We start from the raw sequence: 25566 nt of genomic DNA on the forward strand, positions 1-25566 counted from the left end.
ATGACTTTTAACATAAAAATATAAATTCTGCATTATTAAAAGTGCATACACCTTGAATAATAAACCATACAAATAAATAATAAAAGGCATTGACACAGTCTCATGCACTTGTCCTCAAATAATTTAAGTTATGGTACAATGTTGGGTCCCGAGCACAGCCAGCCTGCTTCCCCATTACTGTACAGCTCAAAACCACTACAATCAAGGAGAGTATCGAAGCGTGGGGAGCCCCACGGCCCAGGTTGGTGTACAGTGACGTGACATGCAGTCATCAGAACTGTAGATATTCCAGTGTAAAACCTCACACGGTGTCCAGAAGAGAAACTGCTTTTGCACCAGGACTTAAAATTCAATTTTAACCAATGGTGAGGCACAGTTGGTGAGCAAACCTGGACAAACCAATGCTTGGAAGGCCCCAAGAAGATAATCCAGCTGCTTGTAGCCTGGCTTCCCTTGTGTCACCCCCCCCAGGCAATGTAGCACCTAGAAATGGTTTCTTATTGCACTGCACAAATGCCACCCGCACCTAACGCCGTTTTGTGCTGCAGGGCCTCGAGTGAACCGGGAGCGGTGCCTCCACTTGGTTTTCATCTGTGTCTTTAGAACACACTGGCTGCAGGCACACCAAGGGCTGCTGCCTTTAATGAACCAGAAGGCTCCCTAAACCTTCAGACCCAATGTAGACACGGTGCAGGTCCTGAGGTGCTCTGCTTCTACAAAACAAAGCTCCTAATAGGAAATGCTTGAGGGTGCTTTTGTGACAAGAACCATGTCGTGCTTGCAGCTCACCACAGATTAAAACTAAATTTCAGTTCTCTCCACAGATAACATCAGATACTGCCAAATTATTTCCGATTAGGAGGCAAATGACAGAGATACAGGAAAAAAGGAAAGAAAGAAAACAGGAAAACTATTTGGAATGTCGTTTCCAAACCCTCTCCGTGCTGGCTGCTTGCAGGGGATGGGCACAGAGCCCATGGGGAGCAGGACCCGGAGCCCACCCAACACCCTGAGCACAGAAACTCAACCAAAACCTCTGCGTTTGGGTGCTCGGGTACAGGCAGATCCTCCGCTCCCAACGCAGAGCATGTCCTTACAGTTACCTGGGGAATGCAGGCTACGGACAGAGCGCAGATGGGGTTCCCCTGTTAAATAAAGAGAAAACAATACAAGACAGAAAACCAGTTTGTTCTCGTTTCAGCACTCCGGATCCCTCTGACGTTGTGCTACACTCCAGCCTGCTCAGTAACGCCTGCAAAGGAAAGGATCAAAGATGTGCAAACAAAGCAGGAACCCGGGGCCATGCTCCTATGTGCCGACACCACTAACACAAGTCAGGCTCCAGCGGCGCTCCAGAGCCCGGCACCGGCCGGGAAGCGTGGCCGGTGCCTGCAGCAGCGCTTGCATAGTCCAGTGCATGCGGTGGGAGGCGGGAGCTGCCATGCACAGCTGCTGCTGAGACAGGATGGGTGCTCATGCTCCAGCTTTAGTTTGGAAAGCAAAGAACCCCGCAGCTGAGGCGATGAGGGCACTTACAGTGGAACAAGTGTTCTGTAATTAAGCTGCTAATTGTCTATCCTAAGCGTCTTGTTTCTTTATTTAGCCATATTTGATAAGTTTGACAGGGTTAACAATTTATACACCCAAAGTGAGACACAGGTTACAGAGAACTGCAGGCACCAAATTGTCTATCAAACGTGATAAATACAAATAAAAGGTGCCTCTTTAATACACGTCGTTGAAAATGTGCTTATAATTTGTATACTACTAAATACTGTCCAAAAGACACAGCCCAGAAAAGGGTAAAAAGAATTCCCCTCCGTGACTCCAGCAGGAACCTGGCGCTGGGGTGAAGATGCTGCTTCCCTGCACCCCCCGGGCCACTTCCAGGAACAGGAGCAAGTGTCAGACAAGGGATGTGGTTGGGATGGCAGTTACACGTGGCTGACGAAGGTGAGCTCAACCCGAAGTTGATCAGAAACACATCACAAAGCCTTCAGAGGGCTGGCAGCCTCCTTCCCATGGAGCTCACACGCGCTCCAAGCACAAGGATGCTGCTGGGCCTCCCCCTTTGAAGGCATCTTCCCACCAGCATGAGGTACCCAACAAACCTCTGCCCCCAGGTCACCAGATGGGGGTCCCAGGCTCCACCAGCCCCAAGGCAGCCACACCAGGGGCCATTCCACATGCCCCACACTGTGCATGATGGGCAGAATGGAGAATGCTGCTGGAGCCAAATGTGAGTTTTAAAGAAAAGAGGTGACCATGTACAAGCAGCTGCTGCAGAACAGCCTTGAGCCTTTGCTGCTCTAAGGATCAATGCACAAAGCCAAGGTGATGCTGACATCTAGGACTTGGAAATCCCTCCCTGGAGTGTTTCCTGGTACCATGCCACATCCTTACATCTGGACAACACAATACACATGGACAGGAGTTCCTGTGCATGGAAAGGCTACGAAATAAGTCTGCTGTAAAGCAAGGAGAGAAGATTGATGATGCTTTTTCCCAGATCACTGCAATAACCTACATTCACTTTTAGGAAGATTTACTCTGCATCACTGATGGAGCCATAACTTTACCAGCAAGAGGCTTGCTTCTACACAATGAACATCATTGCTTCCTGGACCCACATTTTTCAACCCTCTCCCATGCAAGGCAGTGCACGCACCACTGGAATGCATGATACCAAAAGCAGGGATGCAGAGGGGCAGCACACGCTGTTTTCCAACCTGCTTCACTACAGGACTGACACAGCCACAGAACAGGTCCTGCACAGCACGCTCTGCACCGCTCTTAACATCAGCTGCTGGAAACCAGGACCTCCTATTCCCGTTTTGTCCACACGGGAGCATTACTGCCCGTTCTCATGCCCCAGATGCAAGCAGACTGAACTGGCACTCAGCTCAGGCTCCGGTTTGCACACACCTTCAGATTTCCTCCAGCCCAGGCATGCAGCACAGGAGCAAAACCACCTCAACAGCCAAACACCGGCTTCCACTTCAAACTACTTCAGTGAGCGATGGCAGGAAAAGAAACTGTCATTTGATAAAAATAACCTGTCACAAGTGTCCCATGGCAAAACACAGAGAACCAGGCTCTGGCCACGGAAAGACAACCCTGAGTCTGCACCAGCTACCAGAATTACATTCTTGCTACAAGAGCCTTTAGAAGAGAAAAGCCAACATAGAGCACAACCTTAATACAGATAAAACCTTAAACAAATACTCCAACATCAACATTTCAGGGAGTAATTTAAGAACTACAACGTGAAGCAAGTCTTATCTGCTCTGCTGGATGTAACAAAAAATAATCCAAGAATAATCCAAGTCACACAGTTAAGAAGCAAGTAATGCAATCTTGTTGCTGCAATGAGACTGAAACAATGCCTGGGAGGAGAGATGCATCAAGAGATGCTTGTGTTCAGGTTTAAAAATACAGTCCAAAATACTGGCCCAGAGGCAGCCCACTGGTGAAACATGGAGGCTGCTGGCATGCTGCTGGGCTGCAGGAAATAAGTGCTGCAGAAAGGCATGGAGACAGAGTGAGGGCTGCACTGCAGGCGGGCTCACTGTCGCACTCACAGCACCCCCAGCTCACTGCCACACACACTGCCTGCTCTCTGGGGTGCCAGCTCCCCCAAAACACTCCCCTCCAAAGCCTGCTGCAGATGTGTGGCGAGCTGAGTACAAGAAGTGATCACAGAGCAGCAAGGTGCCCAGCAGACCTCAGTGAAAGGCTTCTCAGGCTCCCCAGCAGACCAGCTCAAGGGAGGAGGTGGCACAGACTAGCTTAGAGTCACTACCTGGCTGAGGGCTGTTTGCTGCACCAAGGGAAGAGATGCACAAACAGACCCGTCCACCAGCAAAGCCGAGGGAAGCTCTGCCACAGCAGCCTGGAAGAGAGGCAGAGCCCTCATTCAGAAGACAAGCGCGCCCAGCACACTGCCCATCGTGACCTACATGGATTGCTGCTGAACATAAGGAGAGGCGGCACTCTGATGAACAAAACTAAATCCACCACAGAGACAAAAGGAGTTGAGGAATGCACCCTTCAGGAGGACTCGTAAAGAACTTGAGGAATCTCCCCTGTAAGAAGGACATGTAAACAAAGACGTCACCAGATGTAGTGTTAAACCCTGATAGACTCATCCACAGGAGACTGGGGAGTGGTTCCAAGGGGCATGTGGGAGCCAGACCCACAGGGGAAGGTGAGGAGGGTGCAAGGGCAGGGACACAGCAGCATTCAGAGGCAAAAACTGCCCCATGGTGTTTGGTACAGCCCCTCCAGCCCCACAAGAGGCTGTCTCAAAGCACGCTCAGAGAAGGCGGAGAAGACAAGATGACGCTCGGCTTATCTAAACATCACTGCTCTAAGTAACGGGTGCTATGCTCACACCACCACGATTCAGCATCTGAGCACTTCAGGAAATGCTTCTGAGGAGTTTGAACAGGGGTCCTACAGCATCACCCACCCCAGGGGCAGGAAGACAGCTCTCCTACGGCACTGCCACCATGTCCCACAGGTACCAGGAGCTGGCACCCAGCTGCAGCTCAGCGGTTTCCTCTGCTGCTCCGTACAGTGTTCCAGAAGAGAGAAAGTAATTAAAGAGGACAGGGTAGAGGTTGCCTCAGGTATGGACAGAGCTGAACTCTTTGCAGACATAGAAACAAAAAAGGCAGGTTACATTCCATGGAAAAAAACCACCCACTTTCAGCTGCTGGAATGCAAAATGAACTGTTATAGACACACGGACACACAGGTACCTTTCTGCACATCCACTAATGCTAGTCCCTCCTATACTGGCTGAGTATATACCTGAGAAACAACATTAGTGTTGAAATATTGCCCTTTAGAAAGCTTGAAAACAGAAGGGAGCAGGGAGAGGGGGTCAAGAGAGAGCGTAAGAAGAAGTGGCAGCCTCTCCTTCCCAGTTACCTTCGCATCCTCCCCAGCTCAGAACAAGGCCACACCAGCGTGGACACAGCCTGCTCAGAACAAGACCAAAGGAATATCAGTTCACAGCTCTACAAAGCACACTAGTGTCAGTACAACTGCCTTTCAGATTCCAGAGCTCGAATCTGAAGGAAGTTGTTGCATTTCCTATAAAGAGACTCCCGTACAAGTGCTATGGGACAGCTGCATTCATGTTCAACAACGACTCCAGCTAGACTACTTGCATCAGTGCTGGCTGCCTGTGGCTATTTGGTTTGATGGCAGAATCAAAAGGCGCTTTAACAACTTGCAGTTAACTTCTCCTCAAAACAGACATTAGGCACATGAACAAAAAAACAAGAGCTCAATAAATTAGCTTCTCAGCAGAAGAAAAGACACCTGGATTGCAGCATTTCACTGAGGTTCCAGAGAAGGCCGTACAGACACCTGCATGCTGGAAGGTAACCTTTTCAGTGGCTTGTCAGCAGCCTGCTTGCCACTGGAAGGGGGAGACTGGACCCCGGGATCTAGCTGGGAAGACTTGGACTTGCGACTGGATAGCAGAGAATGTTTGCTGGGGGCAGCGTCTTTAGGGACAAGTTTTTCTTTTGCAGTAAGGTTGGCATTGGTTTGGGAGGCTGGTGGGACAACACCCTTCTCTGATTTGTCTTCCAGCACGTTTTTACTGCCTGACTTGGAACTGCCGCTCCCCGTCTTTTTGGAGAGCATCGTGGTCTTCCCCAGGTCTGCTGACCTCCGCGTCTCCTTCTGCCTTAAGGCCGATTTGAAGAAAGACAGCCCCTTCTCCTCGGACTTGCTGTCCCTCTTCAGGGCAGAGCGCACACCCACGTTTGGAGAGCGCAGGTTGGCCATGGAGGAGCTCCGCACGTGCTTGCTGTCCACGGCCCGGCTGTCGCTCCTGGAGTGGCTGATGCGCGGGGAGCTCGTTCTCGAGCTGCTGGTAACGCTCGTCTTATCCGACCCCAGGCTTAGCTTGGAGCCCTCCCTGCTGAGGCTTCGGTCTGAAGTCCGGCTCTTCCCAGCAGAAGAGCCTTTAGTCAATGAGCCCGATGGGGTTCTCTTGGCAGCTGTGGAGGATGGAGATGAACCTGGCCTTTGCTTCTGCGGGGCCGATGGGACAGCAACCTCAAGGGGCTTCGTGCTATGGTCCTTCCTAGCCTGAGTGGGAGCGGGAGACCCATGGCGCCCGCTGGCCCTAGAGGAGTCCGTCTTACTTCTAGACCGGGACACTTTCTGGGCACTCTTTAGTGGAGGAGGAGAAGCGTGAGAGACTTTGGTCTCTTGCGTAGCTAAGACTGTCCGTCCCTTCCTCAAACTTCTGTCTGGCTCAGAAACTCCCTTGGAGCTGTGAACCTTCTTAGGAGTGCCATCTGCCTTCTCTGCAGCCAGCCCTGTCCCACTGGGGGCTTTCACCTCCTTGACAGGAGAGCTATCCACAGAATCACTCTGATCAACAAAGGCGATTTGGTTGTTGTTATCAAAAGGGTCCAAAGCAGGGTGATTCCTGTCTGGCTGCACAGAGCTTTTGCCATACTCATCTGAAAGATCGGAGCTAGATGTCCTTACAACAGCCTCTTCCCTGAACGCCCCTTCCATGACAGCCAAAGGAGCCCTGCGAGCCGTCCTGTGCTCCCGCCGACTGCCATCGCAGGGCTCCAGGTAGCTGCTAGAGAGGTTCCTCAGGCTGCCGAAGCAGGAGGTGGAGACTTTATCATCAGCAGCCTCCCCGATCTTCTCCAGGGTGGAAGCAGAGGTGTGCACCGGGGAGTCTCCAGGAAAGCGCGACGGCGAGTTGGAGCGCAGCTGCAGCTTCGCAGAGAGGGACCAGGAGGGCCTGACACCGTTCTCACTCACTGCCAGCGGGCTGGTGACAGACGATCGGGATGAGAGGCTCTGGCGCTGGACACTGCGCACAAAGGGACGAGTCGAAAATCCTCCTGCAGAAAAAGACCCCTCAGTGTAAAAGCTAGGCCCAGCCTGTCCCAACCATCCACAGACACCGCTCCCTGTGTCCGACAGCCCACCTACACCACGCTGCTTGCCTCCCCATGCCTGCTGCAGCCACAGCTTCTTGCATGAAAGCTGAATAAGGAGTTCAACAATAGTTATTTGCTAGTGGCAGCCTGTAACTAAAACCCCAGATTTTCCTCTCATCCACCAGCAGCAGGAGACCAAACACAGGTTTTGTACCTTGGAAGTCCTTGAAACTAGCCATCAATTCAAACTCAAATCAAAACTAAGATTATGCTCCCAGAAGTGCACATATTTATCTAAAAAAACACAAGCACAAGTCCTTGAGAGGTTTCGTTGACAGCATTTCCTTTCTTTGAAAGGCTCCTTAAGGTTCTGTCCTACTCTTTTCCATCCTTTTATACCAGAGAAAAGCTCACCTGTCCCAGAACCCATCTGCCAGAACCCACAGTGCCTGCCTCCCCAGCTGCTAGAGTAACTGTCCCTCAAACTACCTATTTTGCACCTATTTTAATAGGGATCTTGTAGCAGAAACAGCAGCCCAGTGGCCCCCATGCACTGCAGTGCTGATACACACCATCATCTTCACTCCTTTCCCCAGTCAGCTCTACTGATTCCGAGAGCGAAGCCAGGGATGTGCGCCGCGACGAGGCTGCTGAAGCGATGCTGGGCTGCTTGCTGCCGGGCAGGCGGCTGACCCAGTGCTCACAGAGTGAGGAGCTTGTGGAGCCTGCAAGGAACCAGGCATGGACATCAGGCCAGAACATGGGAAACACTGGAAGGACACTGAGAGCTGGGTACATACCACATGGCACTGGCTTCAACAGGCACCTGGAGTCTGGAGCCGGCTGACACAGCCACAGCATCCAGACATTGCTGAGAGCAAGTCTTCGCTTGCATGAAATAGTGTGGCCGTAAGTGAAAGACAGAATGGCACCCAGCCCAGTACACTGTGAATCAACAGTGCAGCAGCAGGCAGGCAGAGGTGCAGCTCCTGAGCTGCCACAAAAACACAGTGCACATCCTTTCCTTCCCAAAGGCATCTGCATCCACCCCCATCTCCCCCAGGATTCAGCTCCTGCCCGCCACAGACCAGCAGCTCTGCTGGAGGGAAACTGACTGTCCCGTTTCATGTCCTGGTTTTGACAAGGGCAGCTCTGAGCAGCATCACCCATGGGGTGGAGGGGGTTCCCCATCTCCACAGCCCCTTTGACACAGCTATCCTCAACAGAAGAGGTGGGAGCTTCCTGTGGCCCCTCTGCACAGCAGCAGGCTCAGAGAAGCCTCACTGAGTTCTGGGACAGAGAGCAGCGGCTTAAACCGGGCAGAAAATCCTTCAGAAGAACAAACTATCCGTGAAAGACAAACCACCACCACTCCCTGACAGCGCCTGCAGGGCTTACCTGCCACAGAGCTGTTGGCAGACCAGGATGGGATTGCTGTGCGCCTCTGATAGAAAAGAATGTAAGCTGTCTGCTTGCAGACTTCGTTTTCAGGAAGTTGCTGAACATCACTGTCATCAAAGCAGTACCACTGACCATCAACCGAGTTTTTGCAATATGCTGAGAGGAAAAACATGACTCTTAGACCTTCCTCACTCCTGCTACTGTCAGGTTTGCTGTCTGATAACTTACATCTGACCCTATCTGCTATGATGGAGTTGAGGGAAATGAAAGAAACAGATTTATTCATGCAACACATCCTCTTCCAGTCTGACTGATGGGCACCTGAGGCCACCAGAATACAATAAACAGCTCCCATTCCAGGATTTCCTTTGTCCAGCATCACTGCTCAGAACAGGACACCATTACAGACAAAAACTGAGGGCAAAATTGGACTCGCACATTCTGAGGCTGCTGTGTGGAGTCACACAAATCCTAAGACCCACCAAGCAACTCTGTCTATCTCTGGCTGCTCTCAGAGCTCTTGGAACAGGCTCAGAGGAGTTCATAAACTGGCTGTGCACACAGGCAATGTGCAAACACTTCCTGGGTCTAACAGCCTGTTGCAACTATGCAAGTTGTGCTCTGAGTGGCCAGGAGCATTTCTGAAGCATGAAATTCCAGTTACCTTATTCTGAAGGAAAAAAAGTAGCCAAGAAAGAAACATACAGTACAAGATTTGGGGTTAACAGGCATTACTCCATTCCTCAAAGTCATAAGCCACCCCTGCAGTATTACACAGCCAGCCCTTATCAGGTGGGTTATGTCCTTTTGCCAAGAAAGATGAGGAAGTTACAGACACTCAAATGTCAATGTAAGAGTTTTCTTCCTGAAAGGATCCACCACACATGACATGGCAGGTACTTGCCTGTATAGTGTCCCCCCTGCATGGTGCCATGATGATTGCAGACAGCATACAGGTCATAGATATAGTCCTCAGGATCCCTCCCAAGACCGTAGGGCCTCCTCCAGGGTGACCAGTGAGATGGCAGACTCCAGCTGCTCTGGCTGCGTTTCACAACGTGAGGAGTCATGTCCAAACCACTCAGGGGGAACTTAACCATATTCTGGAGTTTCATCCTTCGGTCTCCTTCCTGTGTAAACAGAGGGGCATGAACTGCAGTGGCAGCAAGGCCACCATGCCTGGAGGAGACAGAAAGCCAGGACAGGAATACACAGGGCAGAAGAGGTGGTGTAGCCAGGTTCCCCCTGGCTGAGCAGCAGGCCTCGAGGCATCCTTACCTGTCGAAACCTTTTGAGATGTATGATGAGAACATCCGGTAAGGTCCAGAGGCTCAGTGTGATGCTACCCTGCTGCAGTTGCTTGCAGTGTGGGCATCGCCATGCGTCATCTGGGGCAAGCTACACGGAAGAGGAAGGAGTGGGTTTTAGTTTTCACATTCTAAGGCAGCTTTAAGCTGTCAAACATCTTTTCCCTCACTTCTGAAAGAGGAGACAAGACAGGCTCCAAAATTAAAGCTCAGTCATGGGTTCACCTCTAGGACCATCCCCTTTTACAGCAGATCAGACCTCTGGCAACGAGATGCAGATCATGCAGTGCTCCAGGCAAGGGCCAGATCAGACCCATCTGCAGTCTGCTCCTGTCACGTCAACCTCCTCCCACCACGAGCAGAGCAGCCACACTCCTGGAGAAATGAGCTCAGTGGGCACTGCACTGTGTGCAGTGGCTGGGGTCCCACTCAGTGGGTTTGACCTGAGCCCACCCCAGGCGGGCTCAGGCATGGAAACACACAGCTGCTCCAAGACAGAGCAGCAAATTCCCAGGAGAAGCCACACTGTTCTAACCCTTTATCATGTGTGCCAGAAAAAGACATGGCTGGTTCGCAGGGAGGAAACTGCAGAACAGAGGAGTGCGTTCTCCTATCAACATTTGGGCAAAAACCCCAGAAACAGCACCTCCCACAGCTTCCTCCTTACTGCAGAGAATCTCTGCTAGCAGGGCTGGTAACTACTGTTGTGTTACAGAACTGTTCTCTTGTCTCAACAAATCAATGTTTGCAGAAAACAGCTCCTGTGCTGAGTGTGGGAGCTGGTGCAGCACGTGGACAAGCCAGGCCTCCCAAGTCCGGTCTTGCCCCTACCTGCTCCTCTTTGGTGTACAGTTGGAAACACTGAGATAAAGTGCAGGTCTGAGGTTGGTGATGAAGCTCTCTCTGCTGGCGGACACTGTCGGAGTCTGGAATATACTCCTCTTCAGTGTTCACAAACAAGCTGCATCAGGGAGACAACACATTTACCAGCACATCCACCCAGCAGCCCCAAGTCTATGACCATGGGGTGCAGCTTGAGGGTTCTCCTGTTTGCTGAAGGGTGCACAATTCACACAGCACCACTCTTGAGGTGAACACACTTCAAGGATTTCTACTTTATACTTACTAATCTTTAGTTTCTTTGTCCCATTCTACCACTAATTTCACATGAGCAGTTCCCCCCTGTCCACATGACTTCAATGCCCTGCAGAGAGGAGCACACAGAAGTTAGACCATCTTTCAGTCTCAAGTCTACTTTATCTTTTACATGCACAAATTTTCTCCACCTGCCCCCCATCCTTCCTCCACTCCCACACAGCTCATGTTTGCAAAGGAGTACAAGGCATTCACATAGCAAAGAACACGGCAGAGCTGGCAAACTGCACTACCCAGTACTTTGGTTCTGGGAACAAACAGACACTTATTTACAGCACAGATATCCACGGATTTCTAAAGAATAACAGACACTACAAAGAAGTAAAATGGTTGGAGTAAAACTTCCATTGTGCTCTCCATTCCAAAGGGGACAGACTCCAGATGGCATCACAGCTACCACTGAGAATCCTCACACAGCTTCTTGAGGACACTCAATTGCTTCCTTGCTCCTATGGCCTGTGGAGTCCATTCCACGGATCCACACCAACACCACCCCTTCCTGCACGGCTGCACATGGAGTCCCCAGCTGACAAACCTCTCTCCACCCCTGAATGAGCTCACCTTTCCACCGTTGGGTGGCAGAGGGGTCGCTCCTCCTGAGGTAGCAAGTACGTTATGCCCACAACACTGACCACTCGCAAGCTGAATGGGCAAACCTGCAACAAGGAGTAGAAGTCATCTCAATGGCTCAAACCCAGTTACCCAAGTGCAAACCTGCTCTCAGCCTGGCTGAGGTGTACTTTGTCCTAGAACATGTGTTTTACGCGAGCAAGCAAAATCACAAGGACTCAGTTATACCTAAGCAGCTATCAGAGGGGTGAGGTACAGCAAGCGAGGCTTTGCACCCAACAGCTCCTCTACAGGGACCTGAGCAGACACCAGGTTCTCATCAGAAAAGCACCATCACTAAGTAAATGTTTCAGCTTTTCTTTAAGACAAACACCAGCAACCAGTGGATTCCAGTGCAGACCCCAGCACTAACCTCTCAAGTATTTCTTGAAGATAAGGAGATGAAGCAATTTCTTCCCCTGATCCGTCTAATCTTACTTGTCCCTTTTACAAATTAACAAAAGCACCAAAGAGGTGGAATACCAGATCTGGATATCATTGCATAAAGACGTATTGGGAAGCTCTTAGTTCAGTGTATGCAGCATGACCATCACTGCAGGTAACTGACTTCCACCCCTTCAGTCCCTGTCACAGACCTGGAAGTCTCAACCAGAGAGATTTGCCTCACCTGCAGGCAGGCTGCAGGCCGCAGGAAATACTGCATCTTCTCCAGGATTTCCTTCTGCAGAATATCCCAAGCAATTGTTTTTTCCAAATGCAACACAAAGGGCAAGCCAAACCTATGGGAAGGAGAAGCAGTTGAGGCAGCAATTAAAGGACTACTGTTCAGCAATCAATCCCCAGACTCTGACAGTGCCACTCTCCTCACTCTGCACTCTCCAGATGAACACTTCTCTCCAGGGAAGAGGCACTTAACTTTGGGATAACGCTGTCACAGCTGCCCATGCAGAGGGCCCCTTCCAACAGGCAGTCCTGCTCCCTGCTCAAGCAGGTTCAGGCTGCAGAGCTTTGTGACCTGCCTGGGATGATGTTTTGTGAAGCAAACTGGAGCAGCTGAGACAGTTCCAAGTCTGCTGTTGGTACAAATGCCTTTGCCATGGTCATATCTCACTTCCCCCCCACCCCGTTTGACTCCCAATTAGAAACTTCCACACATCACAGAGATGGTCAGACATGCTTGCTGCTCTCTGGAAGCAGACAGCTTACAGAGAGGTGGCACAGCTTCCAGCTGCTCTGCACTCACCACTTCCCACTAACACAGGACTATTTGAAGTTCACCAAAATTAGGAATATTTTGCTGTATTCATTAATGGTTTTTCATCAACATTCTCTTTAGCACCTAATGCAAGCTAGGAATGCAAGCTGCTGCTCCTTCACTTTGTGTTTTCACTACATGGTGAGTAAGCCCCAGGTCAACTAAGGATGCAGCCAGAAGAGCAGCTCTAAGTGAAGCTGCCACTCACCTTTTGCTCTGCTGCCCAGTGCACGCTCGGTTACACACCAGCAAGACAATCTTGTCATTCGCTGCTGGTTTAGGAGAGGACTGCTCCAGTTTTCCAGACTTGGCTGTTCCTTGCGTGTAAGATATTGTTCGGGAGTGTTCAGTGCCGCATTTCAAGTTATTCAGGTTATTGTTCACATGTATTCCTGAAAAATGAGGGGGAAGGAAACATTTCATGTCATTTGCTTTAGTGCTCTGATGCCCCCCCTCAGGAAACCCTTCCTGGGCTGCAGAGGAGCAGGTCAGTATGGGATCAAGACCACTTTTGCCATTTGCATGAAGGCTGCAAAGAGCAATGACTTTTCACAGTGACTCTTTACGGAAAGAAACTGACTGCCAGTGCTCACCTAACTGACTTTCCACAGCACTTCCTATGTACAAGTGCTCACAGCTTTGCCTGTAAGAAAAGCTGAAGAGACACAAACCCTGCCTATGATTTCCAATAATAAAATTTGCCTTTGATTATGCTCCATCCAGCCAGGATGCAATTACTCCCTTTCAGAAGGAGATGCAGAGAAGCTGAGGCTTCTGAGCTCTGAAAGAGAAAGTGTTTGTTCATTCCTGAGCCTGTTTATTCATCATTGGCAATCTGATTTTAAATAACACAAACTCAATGGCTTCAGCTGGCCTCTAGCAGGTCTTTAAATTAAGCCTGACAACAGATTTCACATTAAAGCAGCCTGGAGTGCAGAATCAACCTGGGAAGCCGTAGAAAGGAGTGTACATGGCTTCTTGATAACCTCCCAGCTGACAACACCATGAAGTCTGCTGGAATGAAGCTGGACAAAGAGATGAAATCAATACACCAGAACTTCAACTACCTGTGGGGCTTCTATTCTCAAGTATATCCTTTTCCAAAACAAGCCTGTGGCCGGCATTAAGCAGAGCTATTGACTTACCTCTCTGACTGAGGATACCCTCGGGCCTAAATATCTCTGGGGTCTCAAAGGCAAAAATGCAGTCGCTTTCATGAATAGTGTCCAGGTCATCAGTGTCGCAGAAGGAACGGTGAAACCCATCATAGTACATCTCTGTCAGCACAATCTAGAGCCAGCAGAAGCAAACCAGAACCATTAAACCACCCCTGCCTGGTTCAACTGAGCTGCCCCATCCCTGCTAAGGGATGGCACTCCTCAAAACTTCCTGGCACTGGCCAGGAGCAAGGAACAGGGAAAAAGACTGACACAAACGAGAAGCTAGGGTAAGGGCAGCACATGGAGAGGCTTTTTTCAGCTTGGGATTAGACAGCTTTCCTGAAGCTCTTCCTACAGAGGAATTCACAGTAGATGCCCGACGGTTCCCTCACTGACAGCATGCATGAATACCCGTGTGATCAGGAATGTCTGCACACTCCACTGATGGCTATCCCAACATCACTAGGTTTCAAGAAACCCATACACAGGGAAAAGCATGATCCAGGTTACCACCACCCTGCTTCACGGGTGGAATTTCAATTCCTACACCCCCAACATGGTACAAAAGCCCTTCCTTCCCTCCTGATGAAGGGAGGGCACCCAGGGGACAGGCCCAGCCCGTTACCTGTTCTGTCGGTATCTTGGTTTCTGAGGACACAGCTTCCCGCAGCCTGGCCACCGTCCCCACCACTGGCACAGCCACGCCAATGCGCATGCAGTGAGAGCACTTGCCCTGGTACACCACGGTCACGTAGAGCGGCCTGCAGACAGCAGGGAGGCACTCACACCCTGCAGCTTTGCTCTGCATCTTTATCCTTGCTCTGAACTTATCTGGATTTTCTTCCCCCTCCCTGAAGTTTCTTCCTTTACCAGCAACTGCTGCCTTGCAAAAAGACCATAAGCACTTGGCAGGAAAACTTTTCACTTCACTTTTTGACACTGGAGTCATCAGTGAGGCTGTTCTAAGGAAAGTTAAAGAAAAGTGCTGCATCCTTTTCTTAATTTAAAAATGCTACAAATAAAGTCAAAAGCAGAATGTTTGGTTACAGGAATCAAAGATTTTTTTTCTCCCCAAAATTAATTCTATAGGAAGCTAAGGGGGAGGGGGGAGGACCATTCTGAAACAAGTAAGAGGCTTAATTTTCCAATTCACCTGCAAAGCTAAAGAATTAAAGCCCCATATGGTCCTATCCATCTTTTTTAAAGACTTACTGCAGAGATTTTTGCTGACACCTCTCTTCCTTCAGTAGGAAATTAAACACCCCTATGTGCATGGGAAACAGCCAACTCGATAGCTACATACCGTGTATGAGGCAAAGGAATTGGCAGAGAGATGCAGAGGAAAGGGTCAAAGGTGTTGCTCTGCTTCTGGCAATGAGGGCACGTCAGAGAGGACCTGGTGCGAACATCAGTGACAGGGCAGAGTTATTCCTCATTTCATCAGAACAGATAAATCACCAAAGCACAAGCAACAGCCTTCCCATGCCAACCTGGCTGCCCTTCTCCACTCCTCCTCCTCCCCACAAAGCACTCTTCACAGATGCTCTACAGACAGAGCTGCTGTAAGTGATGGGATGCTGGTTCCTAGGTCTTTTTGATTAATTAGGTTCCAAGTCCATTACAGGGTTTGCCAGGCAAGACTTCCCCCCACTCACTGCCTTTTAATAAACAGCACTGCCAAATTAACAATGCACCACCAGTTGCTCCAACATGGAAGGCCGTGAAAGGTTTTGGCTTTGAAAAGAGGTGAAGTGACAGGAGGGAGATGGCAGCATCAGCACCACACGTGTACAGACCTCTTCCTCTGAAGGGAAAAACTCCAGACAATTCACCTCTCACATCCACCATTAACCTGCACTTTACACTGGCTTCATGTTTTTATACCAGGTTTGTTTTCTCCATCACAAAGGAATCCCTGGCAAATACTGGGGAGAAAGCCCTGCAATTCCAATTTTGAGAGCAGCACAGATACAAGGAACACTGAAGTCAGGTTGTTCTCTTGTATTAGTTCTGACTTGCTTTCAGGATGCACTGAGGCAGGTGAAGTGGCACATGCTGTAGATTTTCACAGGATATCCCAAATTTGAAGTAATGAAATTCTCTCTCCCCTCTGGAGCAAGATCTTAGCTCAGATTTCATTCAGGAATTCACAAACAACACTGACAACAGTCTCAACTGCACTGGGATCTAGTGTCAGGGCAGAATCGTACTGGGGTCACCAATACATGCCTTAATGCCTGAAAATGTACTAAGTATCATACCTGTACTGGGCTTGGAAGAGCTCCTGCACGAAAGTACTGCTGATTGGAAAGGCTGGTCCCTCGAGCAGCACATCATCCTCCAGTGGCGGCTGAAAGAGAAGGACAAACCCTAGAAGCACTGCCAGGCGTGGAGTGCTGGATGGCTCCAGCACCCCTAATTGAATCTGTGCCCTTCCTGCCCAAAGCCACCCAAAAAGTGCCACCAAATGTTCAACTAAGGAGTGTGCTGTGCTCACATGGGGGTTACACAGTGTGAGGCAGCTTAGGGCAGCCCTGGGGTGAGCAGGGACCTCGCAGCAGGGCAGCTCTGGCAGCTCCTGCCTGTGGTGCCTCCCAGCTCTTGTGGAGCAGCATGAGACCCTTCCCAAGTGATTGCACTGGGGAGCACCCACCAGGGGTTAATGAAACAAACAGTGTTTTCACCCAACCCTTCGCTCCATCCAAACTGTAAGAGTTGAGAAGCCAGCAAGGAGATGGGATTGGAAAAGGAAGCCTGTATCCAAAGTTAGAGCCACTGTCCCATGCTGGCTCCCAGCGAAACCCCTCACCTTGAGCGGAGGCATCCCGCTGTAGCTCACCACGTTGTTCAGGTCCTCGTGGACTCTGTCGAGGAGCCACAGCAGGAACTCCTGCGCGTCGTGCTGGGCGTTCCCGCGGTACTGCATGGCGTTCTTGGACACAATGTTCTGCGGAGGGAGGAGATGGCTACAGCGGGAGAGCAGCAGGGAGCACTCCCTCCAGCAAGGCCGCATCACCACAGAGGCAGGGCTGGCAGCGCACTTAGAGCCAGAGAGACACAGCTCTGGAGGGACACTGCTGTCCCACACCAGTGGGCATGAGACAGGACCTACCACTGCGTGTCAAGCCTCTCCAGCAGCACCCGGTGCCCTGCTGGGCAGGGAAACTGCCACCAACCTCAGGACAGAGCAGAGGGGTGAAGGCAGTGGTTGTGGAGGAACTGCAGCATCGTTAAACAGAAGCATTCACAGCAAACTTGGTGCTCAACCCCTCTGAACTGAGCCTCAACCCTATCAGTGTACTGTACCTGCACACAAGCCAGGAGCACCGAGGGGCCAGGCAGGACCACACACACGGAGCCCCAGCTCCTCCACTCCTCTAATCAGACTTGGCAACAGCTTTGAGAAATGAGGCTGGGCTGCTCGCTTTATCCCTCTAGAAAATGGGGTCACCAGGAGCAGGGGGTGGTGAAAAAGACAGGAAAGGACTGACAAACATATAGTGCCTGCCCTCTGTAATCTGTGCACCTGCCTCAAGCAGCAAAACAAGGGAAAACAGACATAATCTGCTCTCCTCGCGTGTGCACGAGCCCTCCTGACAGCAGCTGCCTTACCTGAGCTAGCTTGTCCTTCTAGCTTGGTGAAGTTAGCCAGGAGGTGGTATCACCACACTGCAAGTCCTAGGCTAGACAGAGTTGAAGATAAAAGGGGCTTTAGTGTTGCTAGGAAGAATCTTGTATTTGCAGTAAAAAAGGGGGCATTATGGGGTCTGTATGGAAACATACACCAGTAAGCACCTCAGGCACCCAGGTGAGTATCCCTTATATCATCTCCCTCTGTGTCGCCAGCACATCACTCCAGCCTAGACCTTCACTGCCTTTTACTGACGTGTGCTCCTGGTGATGTGATATCCTACAGTACGCTGAACAAGCTGAGCACCCCAGAGCAGAGCAAACCCCAGGGATTCAAATCAGCCATGTGCCTGTATCTGTGCCATCCCCGTCTCCAGGATAACTGTTCTGATTTCAAGACTCCCACAGCCTGAGTGGACCAAGAATAAAGGGCTGCCTGTGGAGATGGATCACAACATCTTGGACAGGGTTCAGGAAGTACTACAACATATCAGATGCGATTCCCTCACAAGAGGCTCCGTTACAAGAACCACTCCAGCAGCAGCAGCAGCGTGTTCCCGGCATCACTCACACTTCCTATCGCCACCGCTACAAGCGGGTTTGTTAGGGCTTAAACCTCTGCATCTGCTGCTCTATGGAATGTGCACTCCAAGCTGCTGGGACAGCAGAGCCCTGCGAGGCTGGCGAGGTGCAAAGGAGGAACAGCAGACACACAGTGTGGAACAGGCAGTGCTGGGGAACACGGACCAGGGCAAGAGATAAAGGAGCTGAATCAAGCAGTTTAACAGTCTGAGAAGTACAGCAGGAACTCAAAGCGCAGCCCCTGCTCAACTGCCTGCTTCTGCACCCAAACACAGCCCCACAGCTTCCCTCCCCAGCCAGCCCCTCGCTTTGGGCTCTATGAGCACACGTGGGGTCCCATTGCTACTGCAACAGGCTGCAGATACAGAGTTAAGAAGCAATTGGTTTAAAAAACACATCAACCCACATTAAACCCACTGCATTTACCAGCCCCCTGTAGCTTTAATCCTCTGCCCCTAATCTGGCTCTGCTGGAAGTGTAGGTGGCAAATCTGACCAGACCCCATCCATCGCCAGAGGTATTACAAACGGGTCAGAGATGATTTCAGTGCAGCTGTTTCAGATGGGGGGCTCCAGCAATGAACACTGACCCCCTCCCATCCCCTTCCATGAGCATGCAGCCAGGCTCCTCCAGCCCCTTCCCTCGGCTCAGCCCTGAAGAGCGTGCAGAAGGATGTGTGAGAGCCGGCACGCAGGCACCCTGAATGGAAGTGGCACCACCAGTAGAGATAACGGGGAAAATCATCATTTCCTATTGATTGCACACACTTACCCAACCCCCTAATGCAAGCACCCAACAACCACCCAAGTCCCTGCCTGTCTATAAAGCAGATTTACAGCAAAGACGCATTATCATATTTATCAGCCGCTGGAAGTTTGATAATCATTCATCTGTTGCTCTGAATAGATGCAATAAATAAATGCAAGCATAGCTGAACCTCTGGCCTCTCCTCTGCTGCTGTTATTGTTCCAGATTACAAAGACAACTCAGGGAATAATGTCAGTGTGCTGGTTTGCAGCGTGCCTCTGGTAGGAAGCAGCTGTGGGGAGGGTTTTGTGCATAAGCGGATGAAGCCAGCTCATTAGAGACCTGACACAATGCCACATGTGAGCAGGAAAGAAAGGCTATTCTTCATCTTCCACCGAGCACCATCAAGTTCTGCTCAACCAGGTTATTATTTTTCTTTCTTAAACCCACAAGCACAGTTCTGTGCTTGGGCAACGTCTGCTGCAGACACCTCATGAGGAGCGTTTATCTAAGTTACTCCCTGTGTTCACACACACAAACAGCAACTTCCCCTCTCTGAAGGGAGATGGTGTATTCTGGGGAAAGCAATGCCCAGGAAACAGTTCAGGTCTTCTGCTCTCCCCCAGGCCGGGGATGGGGACAAGGCCAAGGCCAGCACCAGCCCTGTGTCCAGCTGCCTACCTCCTGCCCAGCACTGAGGACAAGGCACTGGTCCAGCCAGGGACAGAAGAGATCTCCTGTGGCTAAGCAATACCACAGCTCAAAGAAGGGAGCTCTGCAGACAGCAGCTCTGTCGAAGCAGCCAGTGCAGGACACAGCACTCCTCCTTTTATCCATGGGGCATCCCAGAGATGCTGGGGCTCTGGAGGCAGCATCCCACGGGAGATCACGGCAGCTCTTTGGGAAGCCAGAACAGCTACCAGGAGCTGGGCCCTGCCTGCTGCAGGGGGGTGAAAGCACAGCTTTTATGGCTGCACTTCAGAAAGTAAAGCCAAGAGCAGCAGGCAGAGCACAGTGTGCCGGGACCACAGGGCATCCTCCAGCAACTTTAACAAGGCCGGACAAGGAGCATCACCCCACCAGCCCCTGCTGGACACCCATCTCGTGCTGGCAGCTACTCACACCCTCCCAGGTGAAGCCTCAGTTAATCCTGATGAACCACCTTTCTTCAGCACATAGAGAGGGCAAAGCCTGTCAAGATGACACCTTCCAGGGCTGCTGTATGCACACGCAGTGCTTGCTTCTCTGTGCAGGCACCGGCGGTGAAGAGATAGTAAGAAAACACCAGGAAAAAAGTAAGCAAAAATACCCCAAAACCCCCATACAAAATGGACTCACATTTCATTGATCATTAACATTATAAAAGTCTGATGTGGAAAGGCTGCCCAAGACCTTTGTGATCCCACTGAGGAAGCACATTCCCATGATGACAAGGAGCGTCACAATAATGATACAGAAAAGTTGTAACTCACTTCTTGTTTCAAGTGAAGTCTGTCACTTCCAAACCCCAGGACAAGCCACCCCATCACAACACCTCCACTGGGAGCACCTGGACTGAACTGCAACAAGCACTTCAAGATCCCACATTACCCAGCCCCAGTCAAAGTCCTTTTAGATGAATACAGGAACTGAAACACCAGAACCAAGAGACAAGGGAACCAGGAAGGGTCTTGCACTTCTTTCATGTCCCAGTCCTCCATCTCTGTGTAACGGGAGGATGGTCTGCTCTCCACTGAAGTATTTTAGGAATAAGCAGTTAACACTGTGCAGAATAAAACCACTGATTGCTGTGCTAGGCAGAAAGCAAGATAACAAATATGACCTGGGGGATCCCATTTCACATATAACTGGCCCAGTTAGCAAAGCATGAGAGCTCTAGCAAGCGGAAGAGCTCATGGTCAACAGCTCCGGAGCAGGACCCAAAGGCTTCCAACACCCAAACCGCACCAAGCAGCCCCATGCTGAGAACTGCTGTCATTTAAGCTACAACAGAAGGTACAGACATTGAGCACGTCAACACTTTGGAGTCCCCCATAATGCAGAGGAGTTATTTATTAATTCACAAAGTGACTAACTTAGCCGACAGACTGCTTGTCCCAAGTGCAATGTTTGCTCTTAGTGCATTTCCAACACACCAGCACCTTCAAACTGTAAGAGTTACACACAGCTACTGTGAAACCCTACACTAAACATGGGGTTAAGTATAAATAAAGCTGGAAGCCTGGCACAATCATGAACCTGGCACAGTAATTGCTGCTCTACTGACAGGGATTCATTCTGGGTTCAGATGTAATTCTGATAATCCCACTCAATCAGTTGTTTTGATTTTGCTGTATTTGCTTTATACACTGTGGGCCACAAAAATAAGGCACTCTTCATCTTGCAGGACAAAAAAATGCCATCACCAGTTGTAGCGCACAAAGGGTCTTGTTAAACATTGACATGCTTCAGTGTGCAACTGGCTGTGCTGCGAGAAAGCCTCAAAACAGCACACAGCCTCATCACCCCCAGGAGAGCGGTGCTCCGAGGCAGGCAAAGGCCTGCAGGAGCTGGGTAAGTACGCAGAGCTCTTCAAGCCCAATTAGTTGAAATAAAGCCCTTTCCCCCCCAGAGCAGCTCCCCATGACAAAGAGCACTCTGTCCTCACTGGCTGACACTCCCGGGAACTTCGCAGGCAGAGCGGGACAGCTCCCTGGAAAATAACAAGCCCAAAGCACAGCCACCGCTCATACAATAGATGTTTATCACCATTGTCACCCCATCACAAAGGGGAAAGAGGAAGCACAAGCTGCAATATTGGCCCTTGTTATGAAAGCAGCAGCTTTGTTTGGGCAGGAAAATAAAACCCACTGAGCAATTGAAAGCATTGTTCAAACAAACTGCAAAGGAGCACAGGACCAACAGGAAAGTCACCCGAAGCCGAGATATAAACCACCATCAATCACCTCCACCATGGGGCTCCTGCACTGTCCTGCCAGGCTCCCTCTGCTCCCACCCCTGCTTCTCAAGGATCCAAACCTCCCCATCCCACTCCACTCCTTCCCTAACCTCTTCCAACAACAGGTTTAAAACACAAACACTGGCAGAGATCCTATGGTTTCAAGTGGATCTGAGCAGAGATGGTGTGCTGGCTGCTGCATGGGCGAGCACTTCACCTCCCCTCCCCATGCATTAGCTTGCTCTCAGCCCTGCCATTACAAGACAAACCGTTTTATCAAAACCACTCGTTTGAACTGCCCTTTCTTCGTTTCCAGCAGCAGCAGCAGCAGCACTATGTGATTCATGAACCTGTGGGATGGGTTATTTCTTGGAGACCAACCTAAAAAGGCAGAAAATACTACCAAGGAAAACCAGCTGAGGGTAAAGAGCACTTCAAACCTCACCCCCTCAAAGGTCTCTGTCCACAAGGACTCAGACACTCTCTTAGTAATGAATTTCCTCTGCCCCAAGAGAAAAGCCTATAGATATAAGAACAAGCAAGAGGATAAGTATTATCCTTTATCCTAAAAGACGCTTAGCGCCTGCAGATAAGTATTTAGGAATTAGAAAGTGTCTTTGCCCTGTATATCCAGTGACAAAAGAGGAAGGAAAAGAAAAAAACAGCCCAATGCACACGGATTTCTACACATGCTGGCTAAAGAGCTTTCTGACTACCAAATAACTGCTACTGTCAATAGCTGCTTCTGCTGGAGTGAAAGTGCAGGACTGTTCTGAAAACACTTCTCACCCTTACAAATAATGAGGGCACTGCAGGTGGGGAGCATTCCACCATCTATCCAAAATAAGCCTGGGGCGATGCTCTTGTTGTGGGGAGAAGCAGCAGTTTGCACAGTGAAAGCGCCAATTTTCCCCGCTCTCAAATCTGAGCCTGTTATTTACATCTTTAAATTAACTGTGAAATCTGCTGCTGAAAACAAATTTAATTAAGAACATTGAATTTAATAGCAGGTTCATGCTACTTAACTGGCTTTAGAGGCGCTAATTTACTACTAAAAGTAATTGACCCCATAAGGAGTCAGGTGCTTGACATAATGACAAAGTCCTCCAGAGCAGGACAGGGGCTGTTGACATTGTGCAGCACAGAACAGGACCTACTGAGCCTAGATCCCCTGCAGCAAGATGCTTTTTAACAACCTCCAGGGACCTGGCAGGGAGAAGATTGATGGGCTCCAGCTACATCCACAACAAGTAGAAAAGCATTTGCTTACCGTTAGTGATGTCTGCAAGCAGGCAAACCAAATTCCACTATGAAAAAAACCCCTTGGAACATGGCCTTAATTTAATGTACAGACCTGCTTCTCTTCCTCCTGTCACTCTTATCTGAACACCTCTACGCCAGGCCTGCATGAACAGCGAGTGCTGGCCTAGAAAGCAGTCTGCCTTCCCCTCGGATTTTATCGGCTACACTAGCAAGAGGTAATTCTGCTTTCACAACCTTTTATTCCTGCTATTACTGAGGAGAAATCCACCTCTCCTCCTCCTGCCAGCGCACCTCCAGAGCACTGAGGGATTACAGCAAAGGTGAGTGCCCGTGGTGCTGCCAGGACTAAAACTGCAGCCGAGAGGATTGGCTGCCCAAGTGCCCCTCCAGCAACGATTGCCCAAAGCCACCAGAGTCACAGAAGGTCCCTTTGTTCTAAAGGCAAACAGCTCTCCAGGGAATACCCCACCATTAGGGTGGATGCAACCGCCTGGAAACACACAGGAGAAAAGAAGGGAGGTGCCAGATGTGCATCAACCCAAGTGACTGAGCGTGCCAAAGACTGCTGGCACCCCAGCGTTGCCTCTTGGGCACCCAACCATCCAACAGAGACACGGAGGAAGAGCAGACTGCTCTTGCAGACCTGCTGCTTGCACCCCACCTGACCTCAACGCAGAGCCCCAGGACGCGTGAGCTGCGTTCTTGTGGTATTTTCATGCATCTGCACATCCCCTCTCCAACTCCCTCTGCACGAAGAATTCCCCTAAAGCAAAGGTCTTTAAGTTAATGGTTTGGAAGCTACCACCTACCCTCTCGTTCTTTCACACGGATGAACAGTTTTATGCGCCAGGGAATAGCTGTTACAATAAAACTTCACAACACCCGTTTCGAGAAGCGAGGCCTGGAGCACTCTAAAGGCCGCTGTGTCTTGTCTCCATCACATCTCCCTGCACGGGCTCCGAGGGGGAGAACACCACAGTGTGAAGCAAGTTCGCAGCAGGAGGTGGGTGTGCTGCTGTCCTGCAACGCACTCCCCAAAGCAGCCCGAACTCCCAAGTGCTGCGAGGACCTCGCAGCAGCCTCCTCCTCCTCCTGTGCACTCGCAGCTCCCGGCTCTGGCGCCTCAACAACAATTAGTTGCCTCATTTCTAACAGCGGCACTTCAAAGGTATGAAACAGCAAAATGGACACTTTCACTAGTAAAAAGCAGCGGAGCTGTGGGCCGGTGTCCGACGCCACCCCTAACAAACACAGTGTCAGTAACGAAGGGAGCCGCTCGTCTCACCCTGGGACAGTGAGAGCAGCCACCACTGCCATGGCATGGGCACACCACACTGTCCCAGCCAGGCTGCAGGGCCGGGCTCTGCTTCTCCAGAAGGATACCGGGAAGAGGAAGCAGCTCTCCAGAGGGCTTCCCACACCCTGTGAACCACTGGACCAGCGACAAGGCCCCACCACACCCTCACAACCAGCGCAACCGCTCAGCCTGCGGCGTCGTGCGATGGGGAAACACGTTCCCTGGTGTCACCACCGGCCCCCAGCACCACACGTGGAGCCCGGCCATGGGCACCGCGGCCTGGCAAAGGGCACCAACGGCCCCCCCATCCCCGAGCCCCAGGAACGGGGCACTCGAGCCCGGCCGCTGCCGCGCACCCGGTCCTCCCGCTTCCAAGGGACGAGGCGGCCGCCCCCCAGCCCAGCACCCGCGGGGCCCGGCCGCCGCTCACCTTGAAGTCGCGGCTGTGCTGCGGGGTGTACTCCAGCGTCCAGAGCGCCCGCACCAGCTGCGCCAGCTGCTCCGTGACCTCGCCGGGCGCGGCCGGCGGCCCGTCGGCGGCGGGGCTGGGGGCGGCGGGGGGCGGCCCCCCGCGGAACTGCTCCAGGGCCAGGAACTCGGCGAAGAGCTCGGTGTTGCTGAGGCACTGCAGGATGGCGTTCATGAAGCAGGTGTTGCCGTGGTTGCGCAGCCCCGCCACGCCGGGCACGGCCTCGGGGCCGCCGGCGGGCCGCGGCGGGGGCTCGGGGCTGTGCGGCGGGCCCGGCGGGAAGCAGCTGCCCAGGCCGCCGGCCGCCTGCGAAGGGGGCAGGCGCGGGGCGTGCGGGCCGCGGGACTCGGGCTCGCTGCTGTAGTGCGAGAGGGTGGAGAGGGTCTTCAGCACGCGGCTCATGAACCCGCCGAGCGACCGCCCGGACGGGGTCGGCGAGGCGGACGGGGCCGAGCCGCCGCCCGCCGCCCGCCCGCGGAACAGCCGCTTGCTGAAGGAGCGCTTCTCCTTGGCGCTGCCGGCCGGGCCGGGGCCGCTCACCCGCGACATGGCTGCGCGGCGCAGCGCGCATCCCCCCGCGCTCAGCCCGCCGGCCGCAGCATCCCGCCGCCGGGCCGCAGCCGCCGCGGCTCCGCCGCCTCACGGCGCCGCCATGCAGCGGGCGGGGCGGGGCGCGCCCTCACGTGACCGGCGGGCAGGCGGTGCTGCGCCGCCGCCATCTTTGTTGCTGGCGCGGCGGCGGGGCGGGAGCGAGCGGGGCCCTGCCCTGGCACTGCCCCGCCCCGCGGGGTCCCGCCGGCCGCTGCCGCTCGCTGCAGGGCCCTGCCCCGCGCTGCCCGCCCGGCCCCGCCGCGCCCCCCAAC

General features: G+C 51.8%; 1 protein-coding gene across 1 annotated transcript; it reads right to left on the bottom strand.

Annotated features, from left to right (window-relative positions):
- Positions 1 to 1579: 1579 nt before the first annotated feature.
- On the bottom strand, positions 1580 to 25304 carry USP31 (ubiquitin specific peptidase 31). The gene is made up of 16 exons (XM_061349093.1): positions 24665 to 25304; positions 16587 to 16724; positions 16039 to 16127; positions 15081 to 15173; positions 14403 to 14538; positions 13763 to 13907; positions 12826 to 13009; positions 12030 to 12141; positions 11354 to 11448; positions 10764 to 10841; positions 10469 to 10598; positions 9609 to 9728; positions 9235 to 9460; positions 8328 to 8486; positions 7502 to 7654; positions 1580 to 6890 (listed from the first exon to the last, which is right to left on the bottom strand). The coding sequence occupies exons 1-16, from the start codon at positions 25250 to 25252 to the stop codon at positions 5347 to 5349; spliced, it is 3990 nt and encodes a 1329-aa protein (XP_061205077.1). The 5' UTR covers positions 25253 to 25304; the 3' UTR covers positions 1580 to 5346.
- Positions 25305 to 25566: the final 262 nt, after the last annotated feature.

The sequence above is a fragment of the Neopsephotus bourkii genome, unplaced genomic scaffold, assembly GCF_033783945.1.
Source record: "Neopsephotus bourkii isolate Nb327-2 ecotype Australia unplaced genomic scaffold, CSIRO-AGI_Nbou_v1 NB_384, whole genome shotgun sequence".
NCBI lineage: Eukaryota > Metazoa > Chordata > Aves > Psittaciformes > Psittacidae > Neopsephotus > Neopsephotus bourkii.

Excerpts from the sequence above, each read along its gene's own strand:
- USP31 (XM_061349093.1), bottom strand. The coding sequence starts at position 25,252 with ATGTCGCGGGTGAGCGGCCCCGGCCCGGCCGGCAGCGCCAAGGAGAAG. Across the intron at positions 16,128-16,586 it reads GCGGGATGCCTCCGCTCAAG|CCGCCACTGGAGGATGATGT; the intron begins GTGAGGGGTTTC and ends CTTCTCTTTCAG. Across the intron at positions 14,539-15,080 it reads ATTCCTTTGCCTCATACACG|GCCGCTCTACGTGACCGTGG; the intron begins GTATGTAGCTAT and ends TGCTGTCTGCAG.